Source organism: Micrasema longulum, unplaced genomic scaffold (genome assembly GCF_059751315.1).
Source record: "Micrasema longulum isolate JH-2025_06_02 unplaced genomic scaffold, ASM5975131v1 h1tg000812l, whole genome shotgun sequence".
Classification (NCBI taxonomy): domain Eukaryota; kingdom Metazoa; phylum Arthropoda; class Insecta; order Trichoptera; family Brachycentridae; genus Micrasema; species Micrasema longulum.
This window is the reverse complement of record NW_028278004.1, coordinates 52,813-77,750: the sequence shown is the minus strand read 5'-3', so window position 1 is coordinate 77,750 and position 24,938 is coordinate 52,813. Positions and strand designations below refer to the sequence as shown.

At 35.0% G+C, this 24,938-nt stretch overlaps 1 protein-coding gene across 6 annotated transcripts in view; it reads right to left on the bottom strand.

The window, feature by feature from the left end:
• LOC148278886 (ubiquitin carboxyl-terminal hydrolase 2-like) overlaps nt 1-24,603 on the bottom strand; it is a 60,220-nt gene extending 35,617 nt beyond the window's left edge. For 2 of the 6 annotated variants that reach the window (XM_088230730.1, XM_088230734.1), the window contains exons 1-2: nt 24,362-24,603; nt 3,734-6,090 (exon numbers count right to left, since the gene is read on the bottom strand). In XM_088230730.1, the coding sequence (XP_088086856.1) occupies nt 3,734-5,851 (2,118 nt within the window). In that variant the 5' untranslated portion in view covers nt 5,852-6,090; nt 24,362-24,603. Of the gene's footprint in view, nt 1-3,733; nt 6,091-23,686; nt 23,867-24,361 lie in introns of those variants that run through there. The other 4 variants (XM_088230732.1, XM_088230733.1, XM_088230735.1 and 1 more) reach the window with 4 other exon arrangements.
• Nucleotides 24,604-24,938: the final 335 nt, after the last annotated feature.

Sequence of the window (24,938 nt, the reverse complement as noted above, 5' to 3'; positions counted from 1 at the left end):
TAACTGTTTATGCGCTCTGTAGCTGCAAGACGTCCTGTAATCTAGCTCCTATCTGTTATAATTTTTTATTGATCTTAATTGAAAACGAGGAACTAGAATCCCAACCGTTCATGCGCTCTGTAGCTGCAAGACGTACTGGGATATTTATTAATTGTACAGCGCCCTTGAGGTGATTTTCACAAAAATGGCGCTATATAAATTATCCAACTATATAACAATATATATATAAATATTCCACCAGAATTGAGGTATTTATTTTCTAACGTTTCGTATTAATAACAAATCTTATGTCGCAAGAGTATCGTAATAACGTATACTGGTAGATCATCTTTTTTAATTGAAATAGGTTTATTGTATTGTTTTTCGTTTTGTATTTATTTTTATTTAAGAAGGAAAACATGAACAGAAAATATAAAATGAAAAAGAATGAAACCCACCAAACCGCGAAACCGGCTTGTCAGCATGTTTCTTATTTTTCCTTTACAAAGAAAAACGTTAGAAAAATTATATCAATTTAAAAAGTAATATAAACATTAATTAGAACTAAAAGCATACGTATTTCTTACACAAAAAATAAATAGCTGACTGTTAACCTTAAATAATTATCAGTAAAAAGCTTTCTTACACATTGGTCATTTAATTATTTTTTTCTTAAAAGTTTTGTCAACATTTTCTTTTAAGATTAACATATTACAACAGCGATGAAGAACATTTTAAAGAAGGTAATATAGAAGTCAAGGCATCTACAGAGCTTATGACCTGTCATTGGCTGGTTTAAGTGGCCACTTTACACACTGTGTAACATTCACCATTCTACCCATATTTGAACATCTATATTGCTTCAATTCTTTCATCTATTGATTTTTGTGAAGTTAAAGAGCTGAAACCTTTATTTATGCGGGTGAGATTCATCTAATTTAATTATTTCACCAAGGAAAATAGTCCTTAAGAAATAATGTTTGAAATACTGTTTTCCAAACATCAACATAGGAAAGAATTGAAGGAATATAGATGTTAAAATATGGGCAGAATGGTGAATGTTACACAGTGTGTAAAGTGGCCACTTAAACCAGCCAATGACAGGTCATAAGCCCTGTAGATGCCTCGACTTCTATATTATCTTCTCTTAAATGTTCTTCATATCTGTTGTAATATGTTAATGTTAACAGCTCCTCAGGGAGCTGTATCCAGTCCTTGTCTACAAAAATTTGGACAAACTCAAAACATTGTTGATAAATCCACCTGGTCCATGTAGAAGTATAGAAATTGAAAAAATAAAATTTTCAAGCGTTGCCTAGTATGTAGGTGAAATAATTAAATTAGATGAATCTCACCCGAATAAATAAAGGTTTCAGCTCTTTAACTTCACAAACATCAACAGATGAAAGAATTGAAGAAATATAGATGTTCAAATATGGGCAGAATGGTAAATGTTACACAGCGTGTAAAGTGGCCACTTAAACCAGCCATTGACAGGTCATAAGCCCTGTAGATGCCTCGACTTCTATATTATCTTCTCTTAAATGTTCTTCATCTCTGTTGTAATATGTTAATATAAAAGAAAGGTTTGTGCTTAAGTATTTTCAACGATTTTTAAAAAAAATGATTATTGAAGGCATAATTATTTAACCGAGAATCAAAGGAAAAACTATTATCTACAATTCATTAAAACATTTTTTTCTCAAACGGGAACAGGGTGAACGGTGCACTACAATCTACTTTGGCAAACAAATGTTTATCGCAGGAGGCTAAACTAGCAGTTCACAACGGACTTCTAGTTCCAACTCTAATGTATGGGAGCGAAGTATGGAATTGGAAAAATAATGATGAAAGTAGGTTGAATGCTGTCGAAATGCGATCCCTCAGGCGAATGTGTGGTAAAACGATGTATGATAGGTGCACAAATGTCGAGATCCGTGAAGTGTGTAAGGATGAGACATGCATTATTGACAGAATAGAGAAAGGGGTGATGCGTTGGTTTGGACATGTAGAGCGAATGGACAGCGAAAGAACGGCTAAAAGGATCTACGATGCAAATGTTGATGGATGCAGAAAACGAGAAAGACCGAGAAAGACATGGCACGATCAAGTCCATCAAATACTTGAAGATGGACATGTCAAAAGTAGGAATAATCGGCGTGCGTGCATAAGAAGATGTATGCATGTAGAGAAAGCGAGGTCTGTATGCCAAGATAGAGTGTTATGGCGTTCTATCCTCTCTGCCTGCCCCTACGGGGAAACGGCGTGATGGTTTGTTGTTGTTGTATATTTTCTCAAATTTGTCTCTTCTCCTTTATGAGTATAAATGTAACGTTTTTAATTTCACGAGCTACAAAGCTGCGACGCGACTAGCAAAGCTACGACGAGCTACAGAGTTGTCGCCAACCCTAAAACGGCTTCCATATGTGGAGAGAGTGGAAACTCTCGGTCTCACAACGCTGCGGGAACGGCGAGAAAGGGGTGACCCGACAGAGACATGCAAGATACTCAACAGTCACTACAGCTGCCCAAATTCGGATCCCATTTTCAAGCTTAAACAAGATGCTCGTTTTCGAGGCCACAGTCACAGGCTGGAGAAAAAGAGATTCAATCTAAATTCACGAAAGCGTTTCCTGAGCAATAGGGGTGTTGATGGTTGGAATAAGCTGCCACAAGAGCTGATCTCAATGTGTAGTCTCAATGGGTTCAAAAATGGACTAGATTTGTTTGGGAAAAGTTTAAGTGTGTCAACAACTAACTTTCGTTTAAATAGATTTAAGCATATCAGCTTTAAGCTGTTCGCTTAAAATTAATAATAATAAGTTTAATAATGAAGTTTGTATCAGAAATACAAGTAATACAAAATAGAGCTATAAGAAACATATACGGTATACCAATGGAAACGCATGTCAAAGACATTTACAAACTTACTGACATTCTCCCATTTTTGGTCATAGCGTGTTATGAGATTGCAAAAACGGTGCTTCAAGGTGTAAATAAAGACTCTCTCACTAATATTGGCTATACCTTCAATCGTGACGTCCACCAGTATAATACGCGACTGAGTCGAAATATTCACGTACCTGGATCACGCGCGACAAGGTATGGTCTAAGGTCTCTGCTGTACCTAGCTTGTAGTGAGTACAACAGGCTACCAGAGTCCAATAGAACGCCAAAAAATCACTATTCATTAAAAAAAATACTACTTGAGGAAGTACGTGGAAGGTGAAATTTAGTTTTAAGTTCTTCTTTTTCCTCGGATATTTCTTTCTTACAATGTGCAAATATTTAATTTTAATTTTTATTATGGATTGTTTAAATTTCTTTGTATTATATATTTGCTTGCTATCTTATTTCAGTTTTATGTACATATTATTACCATACCTTTATGTAAATATTATTCTGTCCCAAAATGAGTTTGTTGTGACTCCTGGGAGTACAAAAAAATTAAAAATTGTATGATTTAATAAATATAGTTACGTAAAATTTCTGCCTATAAGCGCTTCAAGTGAGGCAGATAAACCAGTAAAGCAGAAGTATATTTTTTATTAAATCGATTTAATTAAACATAACGAGTATTAGAGAAAGTGTAATGTGTACCTACAGTTTAAACATTGTGATAAATAAACAACCCAAGTGCAAATCAAAAAGGATATCAAACGCCTGGGAAACTACTAGCAACAAACCAAAAATCAAAACTGTTAAAAATATTATTCACGATAAAACTCAAATGAATGAATGAATGAAAACTTACATTAGAATTCTGCTGGTACAGCGCCGAAGTTGACTCTCCATTCGCTTCTAGGATCTTTTTGGCTGATAGAGATGGTTCCATTATTCCTCGTTCGTCTTTCTTGGTCCTTTCGAAGTCGGATTCGTCTTCGGCGTACCCGTTGACCATTTTCGCGTAACCGTTTTGATGCTTCGTCGGAATTTTTACATTTTTATCTTCAAGTTCACCATTTTGTCGGGATTTGATTTTGGAGTAGATGAAGTCTGGCTCGTCAGTTCCGTTCTGGGTCGCTTTGGCAACTTCTTTTTCGGTTTCTTCTACTTTCCTAAGCAAGTGGGAGTTCTCGTGCTCGAATGTCTTATTCTCGAAGCCTTGCTCTCCGTCGACGTTGTCGTCTTTAAATTCCACGAACAGCCTTGTATCGCTCTCGGAATTAGGCTCGGAGTCGATGTAGCGCAGTTTCGTCCCATCGAACTCGTCGGCCGATAACAAGCTTCCGATACCCTTATTGGGGTACTTCGGGCTGTCGGTGACGTTCGCCTCCCTAGGAGCGTCGACATTATTTTGGGTAGAACTCGAGACTGGAGTAGAAACTTGAATGTATGAAGCGAAGTCTGAGGTATGGTTGGAGGGAATTTTCTTCGACAGACTTTCATTTTCGGCTTTTTCATTAGCTTTGCTATTGTGAACAATCGAACTGCCGATTTCTATGCTTAAAATATTCTTCGGCTCGACGTTTTTCTCGTGTTTGGCCGAAGCGCCAGATACACCGTTGACATCGCCATTTCCAACGTAAACGGTAGTCGATTTCTCCAAGATTCTACCCATCGCGTTGTTGGCGTTCAGTTGATTTTTAACAGCATTTATAGGCAATCTGTCCGCGCTCGTCTTCCCCGCGACGTAAATAGTGGAGACGTCACTCCCCGGCTCGGCGGTTTGCTTGGACGCGTATCCCGAGTCCTGCGAGCCCTTGGAATCGGAGCTGTAGCCGGATGAGCTCGGGGAGAGGAACTCCCAGCGGAGGCTGCCGGTAGCTCCGTTGACGTACTTGTCGGCGGAGAAAGGCTTGTGGACGGGCACCGGCTTGTCGTCGAGCAAGGAAGAAACGCTGTTGTTAAGCCTCACTTGGCTGTAAATATTGTCGCTCGAGAGAGCGGTTTTGTACAAACCGGAGGGTTCCCGGGTCCGGTGGCGAGCGGCCGCGGTCTTGGGGTCGAACTTCCGCAGGATCTCGGCCACGGACAGCTGCAGGTCGTTGCCGTTGTCGTCGGTGGAGGCGTCGCGGTACCCGTCCAGCAGCAGGTGCGCCGGCTTCCGGTCGGCCCAGGACGGCTGCGCCCGCGCGCGGGGGACGAGGCCGCGCGCCGCCGCCAGCTCGCCGCTCCGCAGGCTCCGCCTCTGCGCACAGTCAACATCGCGCTTTACTGGCTCGTTAGTCACGCGGTCTGGGTTAGCGGCACACTCAGGCGGGGGGGCACACGGTTTGGCTACTAGGGTGCTGTTAGTGCGGCGTTTGATAGCGGGACGGGAGGTTGTGTTAGTTTTGGGCTTTACCTCATCCTCGCTCGGTCGAGCGCTGATCCTGCGGGGCAGCGGCAGGCGCGCCGCGTCTCCGGACAGCAGCTTGGAGCGGTTGGCGTCGCCGTTGGGGCCGCTCACCGCCGTGGACAGCCTCTGAGCTAGCGGGACGTAGAAATTCGGCGAGTATTTTTTGTACATCTCGGAGGAGGTCAAGCCCGCGAGGGCGCGCGGGGCGTTCTCGCTGCGGGAGGAGCGCGCCGAGTCGCTGCGGGCGACGGACGTGTCCCGCGAGCGGGACGCCAGGCGGGAGTCGCACGAGACGGCGGAGTCGGACTCGGCCACGCTGGGCGCGCGCGAGTAGCGGCCGTACTCGCTGGAGTAGGAGCTCTTCCTCTCGCGGAGCGCGTCGCCATCGTACGACAGCTGGCTGCGGTACTCGGACACGGAGCTCGAGTAGCCGGAGCGGTGGGCGTTGCGCGGGGTGACGTAGGAGCCGCTGGCGGAGCTGTAGTAGGGCCTGTCGAGGGAGGAGGAGCTGTTGTGACTCGACCTGTAGGAGCCGGTGGACAGGGAGGTGCTGGAGGTAGTGGAGAACCGACTTTGCGAAACTACGGGCATTTTGGGAACGATACTTTTAACTTCTTTAAACTATAACGACAGCCTCTCGAAGGAGAAATGTGACAAGGCAAAACTTCGGTAGGTTACTTTTATTAGCTAATAATTAATATCTATTCGAGTATAATATAAAAATATACTTTTTTGAGTCTATTTATTTAAGAAAGGGACCCGTTTCACTCTATACATTCTCATTTGCCTGAATTGCCGCCCGGAGTGGTCCTGAACACACTGCATGTCATCTGCAACAAGAGAATAATCAAGTTAGTTATTGGATATTCAGCACGTTCTCGCGATATTCACACGACTAAATTACCCCCTAATACTAATCACACAGCTTGCACAAGAAATTCTTTGTTATCACCTAAGTAATAAGCCATTAATCAGTACTAAGATTTCACGGTGTACGGAACTGTAACCACAATCACAACAAATCGCTTTGAAATATTTAATACAAATAAGCCAGTATAAAGTCATTACGATGCACATTTCAATTAATTAGAGCAGTGTTTTTTAACCTGTGAGTCGCGACCCACACATTTTTTATTGATTAAAATAAAAAACTTTAATATACGTATAATTTACATACATAAGCGTTCAATAATGAAAGTCAACTAAACAAAAGACTCGGACAACCTTTACAAAAGATGATAAAAATATTATTATTAACAATAGAATATACTAAACAAATACATACAGATAAATCAATAGGTTAACGTAATGAGAATGTTCAGTGATTTAAAAAAAAATATTTGTTAACAGACTATTCAGCTTCTTCTACAGGTAAAATCACTAAAATGTTTTTCCCAATGCTGGCTGATGCAGCAAACTTCCGTCATCATCACCAAAGTACTTTCGAAACGACCCAAATTTTTATCGGACACGGAGCTATGAGAAGTTATCTGTATAGGTTTAAATGAAGGAATGATGACTATTGTCCATGCGATGATATTTCTTCACAGAGTATCGAACATCTGTTATTTCAGTGCCCATTTTTCAGTTTGCACCGCCATAATCTTGAAGCAGAATGCAGAAAGGATGGAATATCCTTAATAGATATCCACACTGTAGTTAAAAGTAGTTATCACGCGCCATTGTTCTTGGACTTTGCAACAATGGTGATTGGACTCATAAAGGTAATAAACCAACATCAGTGATCGAACATCCCATTTCCAAGACAAACAAAAACTATTTTTTCAGAGTACCTTAGCCTTGTACATGACACGTAAGGCTACTAAATACAAGGGTCCAAATATATATATTTTTTAAAATGTTAAAAAAACCGGACTATTCAACTAAGCAAAGAAAAATTCTTATTTATATTTACTTATTTAAAATATATATATGTACTTTCGCCTTATTGTATTTATTTATTAAAAAATTGTAACTCGTTAAAAATGTTAGTTAAATAAAAAAAATAAACGAAAAATTAAAAATGTATCATGTTACCAGCGATCCGATTTTTTAAATTTGCGATTTTTAAATTATCCCGCCTATGACGTCACAAGTTCTAGTCGGAGAATTCTGATGATTGGTGAGTTGGCTTCCCTGAAAGAGGAAATCTATCACAAAAACTACCATCGCTTTAAAAAAAAATGCGTTCTTATAGTTTACGCAAATATTTCAATTTTGGAGGCATTTTCAACGAATTGTAAATACAACAATGTTTGAGTATGTCCAAATGTTTGCAGACTGGCTGGATTTCCTCCCTAGGGAGTTGTTCATATTGAAATTTATTTCAAAAGAGAGGAAAAACATTTTTGAGAAGGGAATATGGAAGTCTAGGCATTTACAGCAAACATGGGCAGAATGGTGAATGTTACGCAGTGTGTAAAGTGGCCACTTAAACCAGCCAATGACAGGTCATAAGCCCTGTAAATTCCTAGACTTCCATATTCCCTTCTCAAAAATGTTTTGCCTCTCTGTTGAAATAAATTTAAATATGATCAACTCCCTAGGGAGGAAATCCAGCCAGTCTGCAAGCATTTGGACATAATCAAACATTGTTAGTTTAAAGCAGATCAGATTTATTTAAATAATTTTTATATATTTTTTTCGTACGTTTTCGAGAAATTTAGTGATATAATTAAATAAAACAAATACCATATACAACTTTCTAAAACAAGACAAGGACAATCAAGACTAATGAACCAGGGACTGAAATTATACAATAAACTACCAGACAAAACTAAACAAAAGACTCAGACAAACTTTACAAAAGATGTAAAAAATATTATTTTTAACAACAGAGTATAAATGAAAAATGTATATATTATTTTATGTAAAATGAATGTTATAATCCGTAAGGGTTTATAAATAAATTTTCAAATAAAAAAAAAAAGCTATATTTTTTATCGCGTGTAAAAAAAACGTTTTTTATCCTCAATGTCCCGTAGCACTAAACTTCCTCGTTAAAAAGCTTTAATACCACTGACCTAGAGGAACTAAATACATAGCTCATCGGCTGGCTACATACTCGTACCTTATAGGACACTAACAGGAAATTAATATCCAAGTTCACGTTCATGTGCATATGTGCGACGTTCGTACAAAGGAAGAAAAATGAAGGCACGTTTTGTATACTTAAGGAAATAAAATTACTCGTAAATAGATGAGACATAATAGAAACATAATACGTCATACGATACGGTACGATACACAAAAGTGATACATACAATACGGCATCACTTTTGTGAGTTCCCTGACATTTCATGATCAGATCGAAACAGTTTGTAGTAGTTCATTGAAGATGTTAGGATTCGTCTTGCGTACTGCTAGGGTTTTTGGTAGTACACGAGTGCTGAGAATTCTTTATAACTCGTTGGTGCGAAGTAGACTCGAGAGTGGCTCGATGATTTGGGGACCGCGTGAGTTGAAGTACTCTCTTATGGTGGAGAGGGTTCAGAAGAAATTTCTTCGGTTTCTCTACATGAGGGAGTGCGGATATTATCCATGGCTTTATCCCACGAGTTCCTCCAGGGTATGCTCGGCTACAGCAGTTTGAAGACTAGAAGGAATGTGTATTTAACAACGCACTTCTTTCGATTGTTGCGCGGTATTATTGACAACCCTGAAATTATGCGGAGCATTAACTTTTATGTTCCTGATAATTGCCTTAGACAGCGTCAACATAGACTGTTTCACATTCCAATATACAGGACCAACCTGCCAATGGTTATGCCTGTTGGAAGGGCTATCTCTATGTTGAACAATATCACTTTGGACATTGACATTTTTCACGTCTCTGAGGGAGTTTTTCGTTACAAGATTCTCTTACTTTTTTAACATATTATTCTTTGGATATTATGTATACTAATGTGTTTTTTTTTACATATACCTAATTTTACCTAATTATTTCTATATGTATGAATTAAGATATTTTATTTTGTAATGTACATATATATGAATAAATAAATGATAAATAATGATAAATAAATAAATGATAAATGTTGGACCAAGCTTATTATTGTTCTGTATAAATTACATTTTCTGATTTCTCTACAAACAGAACTTCTTTCGCAGAGAGACAATAACTCTCACATAGCTACATTACCTACTTCCACTGTCCATTTAAACAATTAGTAACTAAATCGGGTTGTGGTCCTGTGGCTAGTGTCTCGGACTCACGGACCAATGGTCCGTGGTTCGAATCCCACTCTACTCCAACTTTATTTCCATTTTATAATAGTGGGTTATTTACAACTCGTTGAAAATTTCTTAGACATCTTAACTGGAGATGCAGGTATACCGATCTCAATTATATGTCTTCCTGCAAAAAACACCACTTGCTCACTTTAGAAGATCGCCGTCTACTGTTGGACATGGGGGTGCTTCATGACATACTTAGTGGACGCCTTGATAGTCCGGCTCTTTTGTCGGAGTTATCATTAAATGTCCCCGGCTACCGCACCCGTCATCAGCTCTCTATTTCATCTGCCAGCAGTTCGTACGAACTATGCCCAGAACTTTCCACTTACACGTTTTGCTAGTGAATATAATTTGAACTTTCCCCTTATTGATCCATTTGATTGTAAAAGAATAACATTTAAAATGCGCGTCTTAAAACATACTTTTTTGTCTTTTACTTAGTTTCAATAATAAAGTCTTATTTTATCTTATTTTATTTTACTATATTTAATCTCTAATTCTTAATATTTTATATATATTTATATTTTCGACACTTGACACTTGTGCAATATTTACACACATGTCCACCCTCATTTCAATATAACACCCACTCACCCACCCTCTCACTTACTTACACTCACACAATCACACTAGTATGTATTGTACGTGTATTTAATGTATTTCTGTGGATATCTGTCATTGGTTTTATTCGCTGTATATTTTATTTGTTATATTTTTGTTACATGTATTACTGTTGATATCCCCAATAAATAATTTTTTAAAAATAAATTAAAAAATGGCCCTAAAAATTAAATATTTGGGTAAATTAAAAGAACGCAAATATTTATTTTTTATTAAAAAAAACAAAAAAAAACTGGAAAATGTTCAAAAAGGCTATAAAAAATGGACAGTGGAGCTGGGAAGAAGTAAAATGGATTGTCTCATTCGCCCAAACCAATATTTATTCAACCCTTTCACTACCAGCGTCATTCCTCAGGTACACGAATAATAATAATAATATCTCCTTATTTTTTTTAACCAACCTACTCAATTTTTTGTACACATCTAGTCAAAAATATTCTCTACATGAAAAAATATAGTTTATATGTTGTTAGCCCACGCGTGTTCTGTTATTTAAGTTTTATAACGATGCCAAAAGCGGTTCAAATTGGCTGGGCATCACAAGGATTTAAACTTTTTTATTAGGTAAGATATTACTTTCACGTATTGTAAATATTTTTTAAATGGTAAATAGATGTATAAACTAATATATTTACATAGTTTTGAGGTATAAATATGTATGTATCATTTTTGATCATCGAATTCGTGTACTTCAGGAATCACATTAGTAGTCAAAGGGTGATGTACGAGTATGCTAGATACATACTAACTTTCTAGGTGATTTGTTACTATTTTAAATCACTAATTAAAAACTTATATATTGGTTTATACGTAGGAATTTTATGAAGACATGTACATAATATGATTTTGTGCATTTTTTAAACAGATAATAATGGCATTGACGCATGATGAAATTACTATTATGCTGGAATAAAAATTATGCAAGATTTATATTTTAAAAAATAACCTAAAAATTATACAGCATATTCAGTAGAATTTAAAAATAATAAGACATTCTACAGTAATACAACAAGAAAATCATAAGTACACTTTCATACAGCTGGGCAAAGTGAACAAAAAACTGTATATATTATGAAATGCATGAATAAATAAATATAATTACTATTCACCATCTTTGAAAAAGTTCAAAAGGTTTGTTCTATAGGAACAATACCCTACACCAAATATATCAGATACGTGGGAATAACTATTGTCGAGTTCATGAAGTCTATTTAATACGGCATTACAAGTATACACAGTCCGTGAATTGTTGCTACAAAACGGTGGCACCTTTCTATTCATTCTTCCAGGCACCCTGAAGTTGATGAGAGACAATAGTTCAGGGCAATCCCATTTTGAATTTACAATTTTGAATAAATTTAAAAGGTCTGTATTTTTTCTTCTATCGTTAAGTTTTAACAAATTTAATGTTTTTAGTAAAAAATCGTAATTTAAAAAATGCATGACTGATTCTAAGTTTAAAATTTATATACCATAAGATATTTTTTTGGACTCTTTCAAGAGAATTTTGGTGACAGTTGTAGTAAGGAGTAAGGAGTCCATATTGTAGAGTTATACTCTAACTGGCTTCTCACTAATGAAGTATACATCAACTTCAAAGTGCCTATGTTTTTGAATTCCTTAGTCACACGTAACATGAAGCCTAACATTTTTAGAGATTTACTAGTTATATTATTCATGTGCCTAATAAAGGATAATTTTTGATCAAAAACGATACCCAGATCGCCCACTTTAGAAGCCTAATTGCATATTACCCATCAAATAATCAAATAAAATTGGGTTTTTTATTCTAAAAAATCTCATTATGTAACGTTTTTTGATATTTAATTGTAGTTTATTGGTGAAGCACCACTGGAACATTTTATCTAAATTACGTTGCAGAGTCACACAATCATTTACGGAATTTATAACTTTAAAAATCTTCATGTCATCGGCAAACAGCAATATGTCCACATCATCAAATACATCCATTATATCATTAACAAAGACGATGAACAGTATTGGGCCCAGATGGGAACCCTGAGGAACACCGCTAGTAGCACAGAAAGATTGGGATAAAGTGTTACAAATTTTTACCGTTAGTGTTCTATCAGTCAAGTAGCTTTGAAACCATTTAATCATAGGACCACTTATTCCTAGATTTGATGGTTTGGCGACCAGAATTTTTAAACATACCTTGTCAAAGGCCTTGCTAAAGTCAGTGTAAATATAATCTACCTGTTTTCTCAATGTAAATGAATTTGCTATGACATTTTCGTATAACATTAAAATAGTTAGTGTAGATCTAGCATACATAAATCCATGCTGAGAGGTTGCTTTTATATGCTTTAAGTTTGTTGATGCAAGTAGTTTATTAAAAACAATTTTTTCGAAGAGTTTAGGGATGGCAGATAATATGCTTATTGGACAATAATTCGTAATGTCACTCCTATCACCACCCTTAAAAATCGGGGTTAGGAAACGGGATTTTTATGCATTAGGAAATTGTCCCTCTGACAGTGATTTATTAAAGATTATATGCAAAGGATACAAGAGACAATCAACACATTTTAAAAAAAAAACATAGATGGGATTTTGTCTAAAGATTATATGCAAAGGATACAAGAGACAATCAACACATTTTTTCAAAAACATAGATGGGATTTTGTCTAAAGATTATATGCAAAGGATACACGAGACAATCAACACATTTTTTCAAAAACATAGATGGGATTTTGTCTAAAGATTATATGCAAAGGATACAAGAGACAATCAACACATTTTTTCAAAAACATAGATGGGATTTTGTCTAAAGATTATATGCAAAGGATACAAGAGACAATCAACACATTTTTTCAAAAACATAGATGGGATTTTGTCTAAAGATTATATGCAAAGGATACAAGAGACAATCAACACATTTTTTCAAAAACATAGATGGGATTTTGTCTAAAGATTATATGCAAAGGATACAAGAGACAATCAACACATTTTTTCAAAAACATAGATGGGATTTTGTCAGGACCATAACTGAATTTAGATTCAAGTTGCAGTATGCTATTTTTAATGTCTTTAAATTCAATTTTAATAATAGATAAATGTAAGTTAGTATTACTTTTCAATTTAGGTAAACAAGTATACTCGGTATTATTTTTGTTACATGAAGGTAAGATGCTCAGTCTTACGCTTCAGGTACCAGTCTAGGGACTATGAAATATTCTAGTGTGAAAACACTCCTTTAAATAAACATTTCACATCAACCATGTCGGGAATCGAATCCGAGACCTCTTGCATGGCAGGCTAACGCGCTGACCATTAGACCACGAGGCCGACATAATAAAAAAAAGTACCTTCTAATCTTTTACGTAATGTTTTCTTTTCTCTTTCTTATATAACACAAAAATATTATACTTGTCTATGGGAGCAAAAAATTAAACAATGAAATATTCCAATGTAAAAACACTCTTTAAAATAAAAATTTTATATTAACCATGTCGGGAATGGAACCCGAGGCCTCTTGCATGGTAGGCAAACGCGCTGACCATTACACCACGACGCCGACATAATTATTATTATTATTGCCGATATTATTATTGTAGCATATTATTCGTCTCGACTACAGGACTAAAGTCACTCGGAGTCGTGACTCGCGTCCTTATAAACGTAATTCAATAAATTATTTGCGAATTAATGAATCAGCAAATAAATGCATATTACGTTTCTACATCCACCCCGTCGAGGATAGCGGGGAATCCGCGCGAAGGCCGAAGCGAGCTTCCGAACGGCTGATTTGCAACGGTCGGGTCGCATCCGGCAAGGCGAAACCTTGAATACATACGTACTGTGAGTTCTACAGTATGCATACATATATCGTTAGCCCAAAGCAACAGTGAGATAAACCCGAAATTTCCGATTTTTAGATGCAAATATGTTAATATGTCGCTTGGAATTTAATTCTATCATTTGGTCGCCAAATGAAACCACGTATTCCATAATGATAGAGAGGATGCAGAAAAAAATTCTGCATTATCTGTGCCTCGGGGAGTATGGATTTTACCTGTGGCTTTTCCCGACTGACTTTTTACTATAGTCCTTAAAATATAGCTTGATTAGAATGACATTTGTCAGCAAAATTGACGACATAACTTCGACACATCCTACGTACAACTGTGTAACTGAAAAAAGTCAATTTTACAGGAGAGCGTTTTAAAGATTTTTTAAAAATCAACTCCTAATATTTCGCTGATCTTACGTAGTAAAGCTGTGAAATTTGGCATACCGCTTTTAATTGAGTTATTTAATAAGATAAAAAATAAATGTTTTTTTCTGAGATCACTACTTTTTGTTTTATCACACATACACACTTATACTTTGCTACGTAGCCTGTCATCAATACTGTAAGTCGCTGATACCGGATTATTCAATGGGATTCATTGAAATGTTTCACGAGTATCTGCCTAGTTGCATAGTTTTACTATGCGTTATATACTTAGCTATGTGAAAACATAGTATTCATAATCTACGTCTAATAATTTAATTCAGTCAAACCCTTTACACACTTCAAAGTCGAATTTTCTCAGAATATGTTCTTTGGAGATATCCCACTGTTGTTTTGGACTAGCGATATACTATACACTCTGCTTACCTTTAAATACTCGATTATGACCGTTCTACCGCCTAATGTAAAGTTAAAAGTTATCTTCAATTTTATCTACAAAGTAAAATTAAGTTTCCTGTATGAAAAATAGAACACGTTTACATTTTTTTTTCTAAACTGGTTCAATTATAGGTCACCGACGAATATACTTAATTTTGATATAAACATACACATTTTTGTGAATAAATATCGATGTTACTTTGTACCGTCTTGATACGTACCGATGAAGATAGCGTTCATAATCGCGGCCCATGGTGCGTATTCTGGTGGGAAGTTAAAATGTATTTTCAATTTGATCTACAAAGTAAAATTAAGTTTTCTGTATAAAAAATAGAATATGTTTACAATGTTTTTTTCATAACATGTTCAATTACCGGCAACCGACAGATACTTAAAATTTTCATATAAATATACACACTTTTATACATAAATATAGATATCAGTTTATACCGATGAAGATAGCCGTTCATAATCGCGGCTGCGTTTCTTCTACAGGTAAAATCACTAAAATGTTTTTCCCAACGCTGGCTGATGCGGCAAACTTCCGTCATCACCAAAGTACTTCCGAAACGACCCAAATTTTAACCGGACACGGAGCTATGAGAAGTTACCTATATTGGTTTAAATTAAGAAATGATAACTATTGTCCATGCGATGATATTTCTTCACAGAGTATCGAACATCTGTTATTTCAGTGCCCATTTTTCAGTTTACAACGCCATAGTCTTGAAGCAGAACGCAGGAAAGATGGAATATCCTTAACAGATATCCGCACTGTAGTTAAAAGTAGTTATCACGCGCCATTGTTCTTGTACTTTGCAACAATGGTGATTGGACTCATAAAGGTAATAAACCAAAATCAATGATCAAACATCCCATTTCCAAGACAAAAAAAAACGATTTTTTCCCGAGTACCTTAGCCTTGTACATGACACGTAAGGCTACTAAATACAGGGGTTCAAATATATATACAAAATAAAAAAAATAATCGCGGCCCTGAAGCATACGACTGACCATCTTACTTTCACGTTACAAAAACGATCGAGATGCGCTGGGGTTGATGTACCAATGCAGTGCCCTATGCACCATTATGTCCGGAAAGGGAATAATAAAAATGATCATAAAAAAAACTACTACCTGTGAGTCGAGTACCCCTGTTGTACATATTTATATAAATGCGACGAGATGAATGCTGAGATTATAAATAAATATAAACATGCAGTTCCTTAATAATATGTATATTTTATGCACCATACTAGGCGGCCTCCGTGGTGTAGTGGTCAAGACGCTTGACTCACACACGAAAGGTTCCGGGTTCGATCCTGGCGAGAACACAAAAAATAAAATGTGATTGTTCTCAAGTCTGGGTGTTCTGTGATGTAATTCACCACTGCAATTGGGCCTCCTGGCCTGTTGCGGTGCAAAAATAAATAAATAAATACTTGTGGAATATTTAATTAAATAAAATAGGAATACGTATGTACGATGTATGCATATATAATTTACTCTTACTGGAGAAATTAGTTAGGTAATTAATTAGATTTGTCGTTTAGCAATAAGAACTTTTCGAAAGGAATGCTGTATTTTTTCGCGACGGAAAGTAGCCTGATCGAATGCCGGTCCTCAAACTATCGCCATGAAAAAATACGACGATTCGTTAGTCAATGGCGACGTTGCATCCTTATTCTGTTGACAAATTCTAAATTCTACTACAAAAGCAAACCGAACTGACCATAGATAAAGCAAGTCAAATTATCATTTCAATTCTGTTTATAAATAATAAAAAAATCTATTGATTTCAATGATATTATTACTATTATGTTGTATATTTGTTTATGTATGAATCTAAATTTGTATAATTTATATTTTAATTATAGAATTAAGAAGAGTCCAGAAACCGCATTCGCGCATCGAACAGAAAGCGACTAAACTACTCATAAACGAGTAATTTTACGTTATTTATTTATTATTATTTATTTATTATCATTATATTACATACACAAAATTATAATTTATGTAAAGTTGCTTTGACTGTCTAACTAGGGTTATTTACCCCGTTCTAAAACAGTCAAAAAATATAAAAACAGTAATCAATTTATAGAAACAGTTATAAAGATACAGGACAAAGTGAAAAACAAAGTAAAAAATGGAGTAAAAACATGGTAAAAAATGTAGTAAAAACATAGTCAAATGTAATAAAAACATAGTAAAAATGTAGTAAAAACATAGTATAAAAATGTAGTAAAAAAAACGTAGCAAAAAAAATCAATTATAAAAACAAAGTAATAAATGCAGTGAAAACATAGTAAAAAAAACCATGAAAATATATAAATATGTCTATAAAAATACTTTTAACTCAGTAAAATGCGAAATAAAAACAGAATACATAGTAAGAAACATATTTAAAGTCACAATAAAAAAATGAATGTATGTTGTACAGCAAAAAGCATATGTAAAGAAAGAAAAAAAAAACAGCATATTAAAAAATAAAGTAAAAGATGTAATAAAAATTTTAAAAATAAATACATAGTTAAAACAAGTTAAAAAGTCATGAGGATCTTAAAAATTAAATCAGTAAAAAACTTATGAACCATAAGTTTCTTTGTAGACGTCGCTCAGTACGAAACTCCCGATTTGAATTTAACTATGCAGTGTTGTGTCGTTTTAAAGAGTAAAAATGCTGCTGGGATCAACAAGAAACACGATGGGATCACATTTCATGTTTAAGTAGCAAATGCATTACTTAAAAATCGAATCATTTTTCCATATGTCAGATTGTCGAAGAAAACAAAATGGACATTTTGTTAGTGTTGCCAGTGTAGTCAAATTATTCACGCTACTTTGCTCATCATATATATTATTATTTAACATGACATAAAAATATCCGCTTTATGTAAAATAAAAAAGTTAATTAATTCTATTAAATGACCCTTTCTACTATATTGTGTCTTATCAATTTTTCCGCGTGTACAATCAAATTTTAGAGAACTTTAAAAAAAATATATAATTTTCTTACATTTGTGTTATTATTATATTTTTTGCGATTTGACGACTTTACGCATGCGCGCGGCGATAGTGGGGCAAAGTGGGGGGATTTTCAGACACGGTCCGATGTATTCAAACATTAATAATTTTAAAGATACGAGTATAAAAATTTAAAAATATTGGAGTGTTAAAAAAAACTATAAATAGTATTTTTTGTGATGAAAATGTCAATATAAGAGGTACATTCGTTTCCTAGTCTGTGTACACGCGGTATTGGTGAGTGACTAAGATAGTTGGTTTGAGAAGGGTGACAATAATATAGGCTATTTTGTCTAGTTCTACATATTGGTATATTAAAGTTTATTAAATCCAGGAGTTCGCAACAATCGAATTTAGAATTAATGATTTCATATAAAAATATTAGGTCAGTTATTTTCCTGCAATCCTCCTGAGTAGGTAAATTCAAAAAGTTTAACAAAAAGGAGTTGATTTGTTCTACAGGAATATGCAGTTTGAAATTATTTATTTATTTATTTATTAACGGACATTGTCCATGTATACAATTTATAAGGTTTAAATATTACAATAAAAGAATAGTTTAAAACATTTAAAGAAAAAAGAAAGAAGCATTGACAAACATAAGGGACATCGAGACAAGATCTGGACTATTTATTTAGTGCTCGTTTAAATCGTTGTAAACTTAAACCAAAAAAGTCCAGATCCTGTCTCGAGTTAACAATACGACAAAGGCGGGTCATTGGAGAATTTAGGCCATAGTTTGTTCTATGCTGATCGATGAACAGTACTTCATTGTTTCTCAATCTACGAGTCGGAATATTGAATTTTACTTGTCCCAGTAATGATGGAACATCGATTATACCATTTAGTATGCCGAACATATATATGGAGTCAATATTAGTTCTACGTTTTTGTAGACTAGAAATATTTAACATTGACTCTATTTCAGCATAAGAATAATTATCTCTCTCTAGTCCGAGCATCCACGCTATTTTTCGAAGCAAGCGATGTTGGAATTAATTAATGAGTATCATAATCAGAGACTTCAATATTCCCTTCGCAAAGAGTTTCCAATCTATTACGATACGCCCTTAATACTCACAAAACATTTATGATTATTTATACACGTTTTTTTTTACCTGTGAATAATAACAGATTAAAATCACACGCTTCGTTCACGCGATTTTTTTTAATGTATTTTTTTTCGTTTGTCAAGTTAGTATAAATTATTGTCATTTTGATACTGGAGTCGTCATCGGTACATTGCATCATTCGAATGTAGACAACAATTAGAATGCGAGCCTTTGTCCCGTTGCCATGGAGACCGGTTTGTTGAATCGATTGCTAGAAGTCTCGAAACGGATCGATCGATTATTTATAATTTGTTTTGATTATTTAATCGGTATAGCCATTGACGGAATGAAGGCTGTCCGGAGTTCGGGTATTTACTCGGTAAAAAACAAATTTCACCTATATAACGCTTGCATAACGCCTATTTTCCTCTGATCTTGGCACCGCACTACGGCCCAATACCGCAAAATGAAAACGAATCTGAATGGGGAAGACGAAATAAATTATAGTTCAATATGCTCAGTTATGTCTTTCACCAGAGCCCAGAGAATGCTTTTCTTTCGCTATAGAATGAATGATCAGAATCTTATGCGGACTGCGAAGGTTGAAGATCTAAGCATCACTTTTGTGAGTTCCCTGACATTTCATGATCTTCATGATCAGGTCGAAACAGTTTGTAGTAGTTCATTGAAGATATCAGGATACGAAACCGTTTATTGGTAGTACACGAGTACTGATAATTCTTTATAACTCGTTGGTGCGAAGTAGACTCGAGAGTGGCTCGATGATTTGGGGACCGTGTGAGTTGAATTACTCTCTTATGGTGGAGAGGGTTCAGGACCAACCTGCCAATGGTTATGCCTGTTGGAGGGGCTATCTCTATGTTGAACAATGTCACTTTGGACATTGACATTTTTCACGTCTCTGAGGGAGTTTTTCGTTACAAGATTCTCTTACTTTTTTAACATATTATTCTTTGGATATCATGTATACTAATGTGTTTTTTTTTATATATGCCTAATTATTTTAATTATTTCTATATGTATGAATTAAGATATTTCATTTTGTAATGTACATATATATGAATAAATAAATAAAATTGAAAAAAATGAAATTGAAAATATTCCGTTTTGAGAATAGGTGTTATTATTTAAGGTGTGCAGTGGTTTAAGGCAGCTACTAGTGAGAGCTGTTATTTATTTAATTATTTGACGGACTTATTTTATTTTATTATATTATTATTATATAAAGACTTGCACCAAAAAGTCCAGATCTTGTCTCGAGTTTTACAATACGACACAATCGGGACATTGGTGCATGCAAGCCATAGTTTGTGCTGTGTTGATTGAGGAACAGCACATTATTATTTCGCAACCGGCGGATCGGAACATTGAATGCCACTTGTTCCAGTAACGATGGTACATCAATTAAGCCATTCAGCAAACTAAACATAAATATGGAGTCAATGTTATTTCTACGTTTTTGTAGACTAGAGATTTTTAACATTGACTCCATTTCTCCGTAAGTGTAGTCTCCCCTCTCGAGGCCGATCATCCATGATACTTTTCTTAGCAAACAATGTTGCACCGATTCGATATGATTTATCCGGCCTACATAGAAGGGAGACCAGATCGCAGATGCATATTCTAAAAGAGGACGAACAAATGAGCAATAGAGTGTTTTAACCGTGAACATATTAGTAAAGTCAGTTATCAAGATGAGGCGATCGGTTGGCTGGGCTGTATACCGCGGATGCCTTCTGAGAGCCCAAACCACGTTCGCCTATACAGGGCATCAAGCTCTCGACGTCCTGCGCTTCTATTCCGAACGCTCTCGCGCCTGTAGAAAACACTTTTATCTCGCGTATTTTGTATGTAAACAGATAAAATCATTTAAAAAAATAAATATAAATTTCTGTACCTCAGGGGCAGACGGATGCAAATCCAAACGTCAAATGTTTAACAAGAGCCTAAATAATCTACTTTCTCCAAGTGATTTCTAATAATTTATAGCATTTATCTGTATTTTTAGTTTCTTAATCTCAGAGTAATAATGCGCCAAGTTATAGAGGAGCCTAAGCGTAGGAAAACCATTCTATGACTATTGGGTATTAAGTTCGATACAGTTCGCAGCAAAACAATGGGCCGTTCTCAGGTCGAGAATTGCCAAATGGATATTAATTCGCATTGTAAATACTTTTTAATATGTACCGGATGTACCCGTGTATTTATTATTGCAGGGTTATTCAAATTTATTTTTCTATAATTCGCCTATATTTATTTTATAAAACTGAAAATACATGTGTGTGTTTAATATTTTATTTATTTATTCATTTTATTCACAATATACTTATGTTACATTTATTGAGACATAAATCCCAACTCCATGAAACCAAAGTCCTGTGTTGAGTTTGTTTGTCCGTCACATCTCCGAAACGGCGAGTCGTAGTGGCCTGATAATTTGGTCACGTCATTTTATATGTGATTTCAAGGTTAACGTTGCTATTTTCGAGTAAAATTTTAATCGACCTCTACTCGATAAAGACTCAAACTTTATATGGATGCCTAGTGCGGCCCCGACATATTGCCCGTAATCAACTGTCATTATCAACAGTATACATACTTTAATTCACAAATTTATCGCCTAAATTGAGGAAAAATAGTATCTAAAGTAAATATGTTGATATTAGAAAAGTTTTTAAGCAATATAATACACACGTTGGGACAATAAATGCCAAAAATCGATGTAAATCAAAGGAAAATATTCGAAATCAATTGCCTGTGAAAACTGACTCTTTTAACACTTTTGACGCTCCTACTGTTGTACAACCAAACATACTGCAATTCACCATTGTCGATTTTTATTTATTAAAACGTTAATATCCAAGTTATTTACAAACAAATCAGACTCCCCTCTCTTCCTCCTCGTTTCTTCCCTGCAGAAGTAAGCAACTGTTTGTTTTTTTTTCTATATTCCATTTTTTAAGATTTTAGTCGTTTTAAAAATATATTTTAATGTGCCAATATGTCTTCTTGCTCACACTGATCATCGTGGTTTCAGATGTGACAGGGTTTAAAGAACACCCTGTACACGGACGGACGTGACAAATAATCGGCGTGTGTGCATGAGAAGATGTATGGATGTAGAGGAAGATGTATGGATGTAGAGGAAGGGAGGTCTGTATGCAACGACAGAGTGATATGGCGTTCTATCCTCTCTACCTACCCCTACAGAAACGGCATAATAGTTTGTTTGTTTTTGTTTTATATACTATTTTGATATGTTTTTATATGGATACTAAAAAATATATTTTTAAGTGGTGGTGAACCTACTTAAATATAAACTACGTATTTAATTTATATTATATTGATTAAATTTGTAATGAAATAAAACTGCACAAAAAACAACAGATGGATGAAATCAAGAAATATGGATATTCGAACAGACAAATTTTCTTAAGTTAAAAAATATGTATTTTTTGAAATGGGGAAACATTATTTAAAAACTGAACCCTAAGTATTATTATTTTCTAGGTAAGTCCTCTGTTCACATGTGTTTGAAGTTTCATAAATAGAAGCACTGGTCATTTTCAAAATGGCTGCCCGCTTAATTATTTCCGGTATTTTTATTCCTATTTCTATACATATCTAAATTTAAAAGGAAATTTTATAGGTCAACGCCGAGAAAATTATCAACATTAAAACTTTATAATCAAAGTTAAAATTGTTTATAAAATTAGTGATAAGAATCATTGCTTTCGTTTTCAAATTATAGCAAAATATACACAGGGAAAAATAAGTTGTCTAAGATTATTTTCGGGATATTTTTCGTTTTACTGTAATTTGATAAGTAAATTAGTACTGTCATTTATCTTATATTAAATTTCACAAGAAGTATTTTACCTAATAACAATATTTACTATGAAGTTTTAGTAAGAAATTTACATTAAAAAATATAAAAACTCGTTTGAAATCCTGAATTTGGAAAATTAGCCGTAGGTTCATAGAATTAAGAATAGTCCAGAAACCGCATACGAGCATCAAACAGAAGGTGACTAAAATACTCATAAATGAGTAGTTTTACGTTTTGACCCATTAGTTTCTTTGTAGACGTCGCTCAGTACGCAACTCCTGATTTGAATTCAACTATGCCGTGTTGTGTCCTTTTAAAGTGTAGAAATACTGCTAGGATCTTAAAGAAAAAGGATGGGATCACATTTCATTGTAATTAGCAAATAAATGTGTAAGTAACAAATACATTACTTAAAAATGGAAATATTTTTCCATCTGTCAGATTGACGAAGAAATCAAAATGGAAATTTTGTTAGTGTTGCCAGGGTAGTAAATTTGTTTACCCTACTTTGCTCATCTAATGAGAGAACTAATGAAAATTGGACCTCGAATTAAACAACTCTGTGGTAGACATTTGACCAACATTATCTATAAAACATTAAATATTTAACATGATATAAAAATATATGTTTTTTGTAAAATAAAATTTGTTTTTATTTTAAGTTCAAAGTTCATTAATTCAATTACTCTAATTAAATGACCCTTTAGTTATCTACTCTGTTGTGTCAATCAATATTTCCGAGTGCACAATAAAATTTTAGAGAGATTAACAGATTGCTTTTTTTTTACTTTACATTTGTGTTATGATTATATTTTTTCCTATAGTGCAACATTACGCGGCGACATCGCGAATGCGCGCGGCGAAAGTCGAACAAAGTGGGGGGATTTTTGGACACGGTCCGATGTATTCAAATATGATTCTACGCTGCTCCTTCTGGACTATTCTTAATTCTATGCGTAGGCTACTTTTGTGCGTTAATTGTTATTATGGAATTGAAGTATACTTACTAGACGATGTGTGTGCATTTAATTGCAATTCGATTAATTAAACTGAATCTAATACGTTTTTTACGAGCACTTATTTCCACTAATAAAAGTAATGAGCAAAAGATCACTTGAAATTTGATACTACAAAAGGTGACAGCTGACAAGAGCAACTGCACTATAACCTTGTAGATTAATCGATATATTTATGTACACAAACTGCGGAAACGTTTTATGAATTATTGATGTTTTAGTATATATATTTATTAATATATTCATAAGAATTATATCATCCGAGAAGCACTTGATGAACGGAAGATTACAAATATATCTCCAGAATTAATCAAATCATCAGCACGATTTTCGAAGTGGACCTTTTGATTTTGCACCTAAACTGTTTTTATGAATGCACATGATATTATCGACTAAGTTAATTACGCCAGAAAGGACTGTAACTAAGATATTTCAAGAAATCGCGACCGTTTTCAAGTAAATCAGCCAAGGAACTAAATGAAGGACGCACTTTATAAACATTGTGCAGTTCGAAAATGACAACCGAGTATAAATGTCGGAAAATATCCGTCTCGAATGAGTCGCGTTGGAGAAAAGTCGCGAGTATAATGAACAGGCTACATTTCCCAGTCGTCGGCATTCGATTTTTCTAAAAATAAGCCGGATTAAAAGAGAAAAACGGCTTACGGAATATTCAGCTGAATGTATGTCCAGGAAGCGATGTTAACTTTATTCCAATGGCATGACACGAACACACGATATTTTCTTCTAATTACTAGGATGACACCCCGGCGCGGCACTCACTTAATGAACATCGATATTTCACTAACAATTATAAGCAAAATACGAGAAAATACGTCTCAAAATTTGCCCACTTTCCATACTGTGTAATTTTAGACTCCATTATAGTGACGTGACGTCACAAATATGTTAGGTTCGCCCAAGTTGGCTAACCTATTTTTATATCCAACACGTGATTAATCCGACTTACCAATTTCTCGCCGTCTCTCTCACGCTTACTGTATATCCGCGCCCACAATGAATCATAGAAAGAACGTTTGTCGTACGCATAATATAGGTAACCAAGGCGAGAAATAGCGCTGTCTCTTTTATTCTTGCAATTTTTCCGTAAAGTTAAAAGCACTGAGTGCCATTTTAATGCCATTAAATATATGCGAATACCGAATTAATGACCTTGACATCGTTCTGAAATTTGATTAAATCTAGTAATCATGAAATTTTCAATGATATTGTATAAAATTTT